The sequence below is a fragment of the Spinacia oleracea genome, chromosome 5, assembly GCF_020520425.1.
Source record: "Spinacia oleracea cultivar Varoflay chromosome 5, BTI_SOV_V1, whole genome shotgun sequence".
Taxonomy (NCBI): Eukaryota; Viridiplantae; Streptophyta; class Magnoliopsida; order Caryophyllales; family Amaranthaceae; genus Spinacia; species Spinacia oleracea.
Genome location: NC_079491.1, coordinates 32,074,573 through 32,085,411, shown reverse-complemented (window position 1 = coordinate 32,085,411; position 10,839 = coordinate 32,074,573). Strand labels below are relative to the sequence as shown.

Here is a 10,839-nt window from a genome sequence, read left to right as displayed (position 1 = left end):
CGACTTTGTTTTGATATTCGGATACGGGAAGGAAATTTGTTAACTGGCCACTAATCTTGCGTGGAAATCCGATAACATCACCACCTATATAAACACATATTTACAAAAACTAAACCCCAGTAAAAGTGAAACCCGGAGCAACGTCCGGGCAACACACTAGTTATATAGTTAAAGCTAGTTTGAGTTAGAGCTGTCAAAAGCAGACCCGACCCGAGAAACCGACCTGAACCGACCTGTACTTTTAAGGAGCCGGATCCGAGACCCAAAATGTTGTTTAAATATGAAACCCGTAACCCTATCCAACCCATTAAAACCGACGACCGATTTCGACCCGTTAATGCATGACCCGGACCCGAACCTGGCACCCGACCGGAAAATGACCCGAACCCGATTCAACACCCGAGCCGATGGCAACCTGAAATCGATTATAACCCGATGAAGCATGTTATTGACCCAACTTGTGACAACGAGTTACCTGATTTTACGCGACCTGTTGACAACCCGATTTGTCATTGACCTAACTAAATAATAACTTAAATCAAGTTAATATTATCTTTTATAATTACCTAATCTAGAACAAGTGAAAAGCGTTAAACCAAATTTAACCAAATTTATAAAAGTTAATTATCAGGTTAAAACTTGGCTAGACCTGATAGTTATCAGACTTATAGTGAACCCCACCTGAATTTTAACCGACCCAATAATTATCAGATCCGAACTTGACTGCTACAAGTCTGACTCAAACCTGACTCGTTAAGACCTGAACCCGAAATTGTACCTGACTAGAAAAAAACCCGACCAAACCCGACCTATACCGAAATAAAAAAATAACCCGACAAATAATCAATATGACCGAACCCGACCTGCACCCGTGTGATAAATAACCCAATACGACCCAACCTGATCATAACCCAAGACCCAAAATGATCAGATCCGGACCCAACTCGAGTACCCGTTTTGATAGCTCTAGCACTTTGAGTGAAACAATCATAACCAACGAAAGATCGCGTATGGTATGGTCAAACAAGGCCAGTATATTCCTAAAGCGACACAACTCCGGCCAAAAAGAGAAAAAACTAACATCTGTTAATCTGTTATCTGTACCGGTCTCAATCAAAACGAACACATAGTCCCCACTAACTTAAAGTCTTAAACCCAAAACCTCCAAGAATTCCCAATTCCAAATTTCACCATTTTTGATTCTGAGAAAACAAGAGAGATGAAGAGCATTCCTTTGATTCTCATGGGTTGCGGAGGTGTCGGGCGACAGCTTCTTCAACACATTGTCTCCTGCAGACTCATCCATGCCAATCTTCATGCAAGTTCCTTTTTATTTCCATCTTTTTTTTCTTCATTCTCATTCTCTTTTTGTTTTTGGGATTATTACATTTTTTATTGAATCAAATTATAACCCCTTTCTTCAATTTCATCATTTTTAAGAACTTTCCAATTTGATTTTGCAGGGCGTTAGATTGAGAGTGGTGGGAGTTGCAGACAGCAAATCTTTGCTTTCTGTGCCGGATATATTCACCACTGAGCTTGATGATAATTCAATTAATGAAATTTGTCGCCTCAAATCAAACGGTTCTTCCCTTTCTTCTCTCACATCTTATGGTGAGTTAATTAATTGATGTCATTATTTACCAATTCTTTTTGGTGTATTAGGAAGGATAAAGATGTAGACAACTAATACGAGATTTATTCATTTTTGTCTACTAATTGTAGAGAAATGAATCTGAAACTTAGCTAGCTGTTTGATTTGCTTAAATGTAGGTGCTTACCAAGTGTTCTCCAATTCTGAGACGATCACTAATATTTCTGAAATTGCAAGCCATTTGGTTCGATCCACAGGTTTGTTCCTACTCCTTGATCGAAATCTGAGCTTAAGGGGTTTGATGGTATTCTAGAGTAAATCAGTAATCAATAACGATGTAATTGTAAATTTTTAGTGACAAGTACTATTGTTTATCAAAAAGGAAATTGCTAAATGTTATTGGTATGGGCCATGGACATTGGACAATACTTATCCATTGCTCTAAGAGCTATGGTTAGCAAAATTCTTTTGTGAAAGAGAGGCTAAAGTAATTGCTAATTTGACATAGAGGGAGCATAGTAACAAGGGTTTAGCTATACTTTGAATTAGAAGCTCTACATTTTTATTATTCTTATTTATAGAACATATTATTGGTAAAATTGGAAGAGAAAGTCACTTTCCTTTCTTGTATGAGCTTTGAGATAGCCATGGGTGGAACACAGAGGGACGGGAGCCTCAACACCCTCCAAGTTCTGATTTTTTTTGAAAAAACTAGTTAAAAAGTAGGTAATTTTCTTACTTGGTCACCCCTAAAGATGCAAAAGTAAGGTTTTAGTTCGCCGCTGGAGATAGCTACATAAAGAAATGACTTCGGCAAAGTGAAATTCAACTAGCCTCGTGTTTAACAACCACTTGCATAGGTGTAAGAGTTGATTTCTGATGGATATTTTCTGCCTACTAGTTGCATTCTTTCTGGTTTCTCTGGATATCGTGCTTCACATGCTCTTTTCCCAGAACAAGGCTTTGGTTCCTTTTGTATTAGGTTTCCCGACTTCAATTTGACATCACTTAATTGCATTGTTTCCCTATCCCCACTGCGCTGTTGTAAAATGAAAAGAAAAAAAGTAATATTCCCCTCAAATCTATGAAAGGAGGTTTGCCCATTTTGCGAATTCATGTCATGGGTTTCTGGAAACCTGGATTTGTAACTTTTGTATAAAGTATAAGCCATGATTAGGAGTGTTGTAGTCTCTCACACTTAGCGGACGAAATTATGTGTTCAACTTTTTCATGATAAAACCTTGCTTAAAGCTTGAAACACGTTTTGCGTCTATTTCAAATACTCAGCTGTGTGGCATGTCAAACTTGGCTTGACAGGATTGGCTGTTGTAGACTGCTCTGCTAGTTCAGACACCATAGGGATATTGCAGAAGGTTGTTGAAATGAATGGCTGCATTGTACTTGCAAATAAGAAGCCCCTTACATCCTCAATGGTAAAGATTTGTTTTAATTTTTGTGTGTGTGCCTTCTCTAATTTTGGGGTTAAGGATAGTTAAATAAATGGCACTTCTAGGCACTCCTATTCTTACTTCACCCCTTCATTTTACCTATATTTACATTACTGATGTATCGTATTGGTCTATTATCGCTGTCTGATCTATTCATTTCTTCTCACCTCCTTGGACATATGAACTTTTCCGACTATTTCTTTAATCAGACAGAATGAAGTCAAGCCTTTTCTTTTTCTCCCTTTGCACCTGGATTATTTGCAGTATCATCCTCCATTTATATTGTCCCCTGGAAGATGGAACAGTACCCTATATGTCCTGAAAATCTTGCCATTGGTCCAACTTCTCTTAACCTTTGTGGTATCTGTAATACTGCATTTTGTGCACCCCATTTCCCCAAGTCCTAACGCAGAGTAGATATTGCCTGTTGGTGTATGTTTTGACTTCATACTTTTAGTCGTCTACAATGTGGCTGATCAAGTGCAATCTAATCAGAAGCTTCTTTGAAATGCAGGAGAATTATGATAAGTTGGTCTTACACCCACACCGTCTTCGACATGAATCAACTGTACGTCTTATCTTCATAACCTTTGATTGATCTTATGTACACAATGTGTAGAATGAATTTGTTTAGCCAATCATCTCTATAGGGTTTTCTTGTAAAAGCATGCACATCTATTCCCTCTGCTCCCCTAAAAACTGGTTTTATCTTCTCCTTAGCAGGTCCCAGTAATCCAGTATAATGCTCACTTACTAAAAGTACTTTAAAAAGTACAACCTTTTTTTTTATTCAATTTTTCATAATACCCTTACTTGATTCCCAAAAAGTGCTTGATTCGACACATGATTCAATTGAAAGTAGGGCACATGGCCACATGTAGCATAATACATAAAGTAGGAAACTTATAGCATAATACATAAAATCGATAAGTAAAAGTGAATTTTCTTAAAGTTTGTGAACATTCTTAGTGGACATTTTTACCAGGACGGTGAGAGTTAGACTTTTATTTTCCCCGTGCTTTAGCTCCCCCTTAATCGGAAACCAATTTATCAGCTAACTTGAACTTGTCTGAGGCAAGACTGTACATAGATTATATTATCTCTCTAAATCCTGCTGTCATCATACGCATAGTTACACTTTTAACCCTCAAGTCCAACATTCCGGGCTTCCTGCAGTCTGTAGGCATTAGGTCTATTCCACTATCTTGCATGCTATTGCATTTCTTTACATCATTTCTGTTGCCTCATCTTCTTGACTTCTTTGCATTGGTTTTCTGATAAAACTATTCCTTGGTACGCGGTATTATTCTTCATGGTATATTATGACATGAAATCTCTGAATCAACCTAGATCATCTAAAATTCATACAACAATGATTTGTATGTTATATTGTACTTCAGACCCTATTAATATATATTGGTGGAAATTGTATTCTTTTTTATGGGGTCTTGTATTTGTGGTAGGTTGGTGCTGGTCTTCCAGTAATAGTGTCCATTAATCGGTTACTTTCATCTGGGGACACTATCCATCGTATTGTTGGCAGCTTGAGTGGTATTTTGTTGTGCCAGTCTGCAGTTTTCTCTCATCTTGGTTAAATTTGCTGTAGACCTGATAGTACCAGATCTTTATGAATCACATCCTTTCTCTTTCTAATAGGCACATTGGGGTATGTCATGAGCGAAGTAGAAGATGGGAAGCCTCTTAGTGAAGTTGTGAAAACTGCTAAGGCTCTTGGTTATACTGAACCAGGTGTGTACATTAGCTTTCTGCTGACCAACATCATGGTTTTCCTGTAGTATGCTAAATTTTTGAAAAAATGATTCTTCTAAATTGTTGATTTTGTGCAATTTCTTACCGGGGTCAAATCATACGATCACTTGTAATTTGACACATGATTGTTTATTAGGGAACTCTAGACCTGTCTCCTTTTTGTTTAAGATGAGAAGACTACAAATGAGACATAATTATATGTGTGGAACCTGTATGAGTTATCTGTGACCAGAGTCCCAGACTATTTGCGTGGCATCTTCGGGGAATTATGCCTGCTAAAACTGATAAGGCTAGTGCATAGAACTATGAAAGGTGGAAACATTTGGTATAATCTCTATGTCTGGTGCTTTTCTTTATTATAAAACATTTGGTATAATCTCTATGTCTGATGCTTATCGTAAATGTGATGCTACAATTTTACCTGGGGCCATTTCTACATCTATTTAAAGCATTATGGAATTCAATCAAGGGTATTTTCAGCTCCTTTTATATATATATTTTTTTTATGTTGGATCCCTTGGTCGGTCACAACTGGAAAACAGCCTCCAGCCTCCATCCTCCTCCCATCCCAAAAGTCCGCTTAAGTTTCGGGTATTGGAAGAGAAATGATGAAATCGGTCTCTTTGCTTAGAACTGGTCATGATTATTATTGATAGTTTGAAATAAAGTTGGATATGTTTTACTATCTTTACCGTGATGTTACTTATAGGACTTGAAATTATGTAAACTTATAGGACCTTATAGGACCGTATTAAACTTATAGGATCTTATAGAACTTATAAGACCTTATTGAAACTTAAAGGATCTTATTGAAACTTACCTTTGGAACGTATAAGATCTTATAGGACCTTATAGGAACTTATCTAAACTTATAAGACCTGAAACTTATTTAAATAAGGTCCTATAAGTTGAAGAGAACACCTCCTTATGGAGTCAAAGTGCATGCTCTTACAATGAACACTCAGTTATATACTTTTGTCTAGATTGGCTTGATACACGATTGCACATCTCATGATAGGATTGACCAGAGATGAATAACTCACTTTTCTGAGACACATGTTTTCACAAAAGCACTTGTAAATTGTGATTGATTCAATTCTTGTGATTACAGATCCTCGTGATGACTTGGGTGGTATGGATGTCGCAAGAAAGGTTTGTGCTATGACTAAGCATAATTAGTTGATTTTTTTTTGTTTTTGTTTTTGTTTTTTGCATCTACTTCTTACAAGGTTTTGTGGTCTTTCAGTCATCATAAAAGCATTGATTGAACTTTACATTTTACGACGTCCAAGAAGTTGCTAACCTATCCTGTAACTTGGTTGCATAATCATAAGTTATATTGGTAATCTATTCTGTACTGCTAACTTCGTTGCCTAATCATAAAGCTATAGTCTTTGATCAATTTGGTATCTTGAAAATCCATACTGTATGCTCCAAAAGTATTTCAGAACTGACCAAAAAAGGTTTTAGGCATGAAGCCAGTCTGTAACTTTTTTATGGCAATTCAAGTCAGTCTGTTATTTCAGATTAATATTATCCCGTGTCTTTAAGGATACTTAGATTTATCATCTAAAATGTTGACTTGGCCACTTCTTTTTTTTCTCTATTAATAAGCTGTTGACTCGTATAGCTAGAGGCTTTGTGATTCTGATATTGTTTAAATGGGTTGGAAATAGGCTTTAATCATTGCTCGGCTTCTCGGACAACGAATTGAGTTGGACAGCATTAAGGTTGGCAATAATCAGTTTTTAAACCTTTATTTATGCTTTTACCCAAAGCATGATAGAGCCTAATTCTTGTATGCTTTAATAGGTGGAAAGTTTATATCCTGCTGAAATGGGACCTAATGTCATGAATGTGGAAGAATTTCTTGCTACTGGTGTTCCACAACTTGATAATAATCTTGCGGATAGAGTCGAAAAAGCAGCTACCAACGGAAACGTGCTTCGCTATGTTTGTGTGATCGAGGGTTCTAGGTAGGAATCTTTTCATCCTGAATGTATTCCGTTGGCCCAAAATAAGTGAAAAAAGGCAAAACTGTCCTTAAATCATAGTCTACATTTGATTAAACAGTCATTCACTATTTAGGAGAAGTTGGTACTGTACATATCACATACTTCGTATGTGTTAATGCTATTGTAGCTAGGGGATAAAATGATTAATGTTGTAAAGTTCTGAAAGGTGTTTGGATGTCGTGGGTCTCATTGTTTGCAGGTGCGAGGTTGGAATTCAGGAGGTTCCCAAAAATTCTGCCTTAGGAAGACTAAGAGGAAGCGATAATGTGGTAAGTATCTGGTAAATTTTGTGTGCAATACTCATTATTGTGCTTATCTATAATTCATTTACTTTGCCGGGGTTACATTTGGGTACTTTTTTCTATACCCAAGTGCAGAACTTGATAATTTCAAAGAAAAATTATTTATGATCTAAACTAGCGTAATTGAAAAGAATTCTTTCTGATGGTTGTGCCTCAGGATACGGTGCTTCGTCTCTAAGCTTCTGTTAATGCGTGTTGTACTTGTGATTGACGCGTATAAGCTTATGATTTTGTCGAGCATTGAGTTGGTAAGGTGATTGTGTACCCTAAATCAATCCCTAACCATTCAAGTGTTATGTAAATGCAGGTGGAAGTATACAGCAGGTGTTATAGCGAGCAACCGTTGATCATCCAAGGTGCCGGAGCTGGCAATGATACAACAGCAGCTGGTGTCCTTGCCGATATCCTCGATATTCAGGATCTCTTTACTTGATCACATATTTCGTGAGCACCAACTTTAAATTCTACTCCCAGATGCACAATATCCAGAATTTTCAGGGTTTACAACTTTAGATCTAGGAAACTACTTATTTGATGTGGAAATAAAAGTCACTCTTCTATTTTAGGATGTCCAGAAAAAAAATCGTAGTTGGCAAAATAATCAAGTAATGGTTTGTGACTGATTTTACCATTATACCCTTGCTAAGATTATTGATCCAGTGTACAATCAATATTGATATTGTAAGGCGGGTATAAAGTTATTACTTAGTAGAATTTAAGAGAGTACCTGAAGAACAGAGATGTCGCCAACTGAATTAATGACAATGCAACTGACAGAAACAAGTAAGAACATGAGAATATGAATCCGATTGTGGTTAGATGGAGTCAGAAGTTAGCTACTTCCATCTGGTCGAAGTAGCAGCCTGTAGGTCCGGGTTGAGATAAGAGGGCCAATCTGAGTGGTGCTTTGGCTCCGTCTTCTGGAGTCATAGGTCCTGTATGCCAGGGTAAATCTGTATTAACGTATCCAGGATGAACACAGTTTATGTACATTTGAGGGTATTTCCTAGCCAGAAGTCTGGTGTACGCGTTAAGTGCTGTCTTGGAAATACCATATGCAGGCAGCATCAAGGGCCATCCATTCTCTACCAATGCTTCTTGTTTCACATCTTTCTTAAACTTTTGCAGTAACTCATCAATCCTGCCTTCTGTTAGCTTCTCTATATCACTAAACTCACTTCTAATCTCATCATTTGGAATTCTCTGCATAACATCCCAAGTCATATTTCCATCAGTCTTTTTTTTTTCTTTTTTTCTGGAGTTGTTGACCATGATGAGATTAGAAGTGAGTTAAAAATCATACCCACAATTCTCCTCTAAGAGAGGAGACATTCACAATCCTTGCACCGATACTTGAGAGCTTTAACAATGGAAGCAAAGCTTCAGCTACTCTTTTCGTGTCGTAGTAATTTGTGTTTTCTGCTTTTTCATATGTGCTTCTCATCACCCCTTTAACCAAGTTTGCTGCTTTTCCAGATTTCTAACAAATACCACCACTGAGTTTTTGTTTTCTTCAAACACAAATAACTGAGATTTAATGTAATCAAGTATTAACCATACCCAGGCTAGACCTGGTTATTGGACAGGGTAGTCCAATGGATATAGGGTTAGGGTCAAGTTAATAGGGCTTTTATTGGGCAGGGCTCTTATTGGACAGGGCCTCTATTGGACAGGGTCATTATAGGGTCAAACTTATACTACAATTATTTTGAAAATTAAAATAGTAATGATACAAAAAATTACGTGTATAGCTTCGTATTTACTTGTACTTGCACATGGCTCTTTTGTTTTTCATTTTTCATTGCTCGTTTATTGACCCGCCCACTAATGACCCGCTAATGACCCGCGACCCGCTTTCGCCCATTATCGACCCGCTAAAACTGATCCTTTCAATACCCGACCCTCTTTTGACCCGCACCGACCCTGACCCGCCCCGCCCGATAACCAGGTCTATACCCAGGTGGCTGCATCAATATTTAAGGCTCTTAATCCTTCATCGTCAACCTCCATCCCAGAAGCACCTGCATTATTCACATACAGTGATTTACTCATAGCAGACTTCATACCCCGGGGTTACCTCAAATGGGCTAGGCTCGGATTAGCATTCCCAGTAGCTCGCCTAATTAAAAACACATGCTACCATCCTAAGACAACTTAATTTTCCCGGCTTGATCTCCGGTTGGATCATCCCTAGACCCTAGATCACGGGGCAATTAGCAACTAAGCTACTCTTGGAGTTGCGACCTTTAATTAACATCAATCAATAACTACAAAGTATATACTAAAAGACACATAAAAAATGACACGTTATTACGGAATATTTCTTAGTGTATTCTTAGTTTTTTTTTTCTCAGTATATAATTCTTCCCTCTGTGTCGGTGGTGGTTGCAAACTGTGGAGAGTTTGGTGTTAGGTTGTAACTTTATACTTGGTAAATAATAACATCCTTTATTTGCCAAAAAAATATCTAATATGGAAAGAATATTTTTGTAACGGTTCAAACATATCCTAAAAAGATATAATATGCATTATAGAGGATCAAATAGTAAATGAAATTAATAGCATTTGTGCACGAGTTTTAAACTAGTATAGTACTAAGTTTATGTTGAGCTTTATATTATATGGTCAACTATATATAGCGTCATAGTTCAATTGGATAAAACTCTAATATTTAAATTGATGTTGCATGTTCGAATCTATGCAAACCATATATTGCACTCCCTCTGTCTCTTTTTGTTCTTTACGTTTGGTATTTTTCACGCGTTTTAACCTTTAATTAATTTGCATCGAGATTCCTCGATTTTTTATTTTAAACAAGATAAATTGCGTTTATTTATAATGTTTTCACTTTTATCAAAATTCTGATATTTGGAAATGAGAAAAATTTAATGTACCAATAAAAAAGTGTGAGAGATTAAATGACCAAAAGAATTTAATTGGTTAAAATAATAATTGGACATAAATTTTGATAGAATACTAAGTCTTTTGTGTGATAATATAAAAAGAAATGTAAAGAAAATTTTGAAATATCCAAAAAGAAAAACGTAAAGAACAAAAAGAGACGGAGGGAGTAAGTTGTAACAACATCGGGAAGACAAGTAGGTTTGGTTAGTGATTAAAGAGAAAAAGAAAAAACATACCAAGATATCTAATCTCCCAAACTCAGCCTCAATGAAATGAACCAATGAAGTGATGCTATCAATATCTGTGACATCCACTTGATGGAACACCACATTTGAGAGGTCTAAGCTATGAATTTTTGAGGTGGCCGTCAAAACCACCGTCACCTGGGCGACCGCCAAAACCACCGTCAAAACCACCGTCAAAACCACCGTCAAAACCACCGTCATCTCTGGCCGTCAAAACCACCGTCACCTGGGCGACCGCCAGCTGCCTGCAGTAGCGGATCCAGAATTTTGAGATAGTGGGTCACTATTTAAAAATTGATGAAACTTTCACTAAAATTATTTATTTTTTAAAAAAAAATTGAAATTTTAACTATAAAAAAATAAAAATAAAAATCAAGTGGGGTCAAGGACCCCACTGAGGGCACCGTGGCTCCGCCACTGGCTGCCTGGCGATCTCGAATCCGATGCCCTTGTTAGCTCCGGTAACTACTGCAACCCTACCAAAAACAAATACGGTTGTTAAACTAATAACTTACAAATTGAGAAGCTAAATTAAACAGATCATTTTACCTTTCATAATCT

The 10,839-nt window shown here is 37.1% G+C and overlaps 2 protein-coding genes across 2 annotated transcripts; one reads left to right on the top strand and one right to left on the bottom strand.

Moving 5' to 3' along the window:
- The first annotated feature begins 1,039 nt into the window (after positions 1–1,039).
- LOC110798618 (uncharacterized) lies at positions 1,040–7,843 on the top strand. Its single transcript, XM_022003810.2, has 12 exons — positions 1,040–1,318; positions 1,464–1,614; positions 1,774–1,851; positions 2,912–3,027; positions 3,557–3,610; positions 4,506–4,593; positions 4,699–4,791; positions 5,924–5,964; positions 6,489–6,542; positions 6,625–6,788; positions 7,027–7,096; positions 7,437–7,843. The coding sequence occupies exons 1-12, from the start codon at positions 1,220–1,222 to the stop codon at positions 7,560–7,562; spliced, it is 1,134 nt and encodes a 377-aa protein (XP_021859502.1). The 5' UTR covers positions 1,040–1,219; the 3' UTR covers positions 7,563–7,843.
- On the bottom strand, positions 7,809–10,657 carry LOC110798599 ((+)-neomenthol dehydrogenase). Its single transcript, XM_056828775.1, has 4 exons — positions 10,270–10,657; positions 9,086–9,187; positions 8,433–8,609; positions 7,809–8,332 (listed from the first exon to the last, which is right to left on the bottom strand). Exons 1-4 carry the CDS (start codon positions 10,477–10,479, stop codon positions 7,955–7,957), a joined length of 867 nt encoding a protein of 288 aa, XP_056684753.1. The 5' UTR covers positions 10,480–10,657; the 3' UTR covers positions 7,809–7,954.
- Positions 10,658–10,839: the final 182 nt, after the last annotated feature.

Coding starts and splice junctions, on each gene's coding strand:
- LOC110798618 (XM_022003810.2), top strand. CDS start 1,220: ATGAAGAGCATTCCTTTGATTCTCATGGGTTGCGGAGGTGTCGGGCGA. Junction 3,611..4,505: donor GTCTTCGACATGAATCAACT/GTACGTCTTATC, acceptor TATTTGTGGTAG/GTTGGTGCTGGTCTTCCAGT. Junction 4,792..5,923: donor TCTTGGTTATACTGAACCAG/GTGTGTACATTA, acceptor TTGTGATTACAG/ATCCTCGTGATGACTTGGGT.
- LOC110798599 (XM_056828775.1), bottom strand. CDS start 10,479: ATGACGGTGGTTTTGACGGTGGTTTTGACGGTGGTTTTGACGGTGGTT. Junction 9,188..10,269: donor TTGGGAGATTAGATATCTTG/GTATGTTTTTTC, acceptor CGGGGTATGAAG/TCTGCTATGAGTAAATCACT. Junction 8,333..8,432: donor CTCTTAGAGGAGAATTGTGG/GTATGATTTTTA, acceptor GATGTTATGCAG/AGAATTCCAAATGATGAGAT.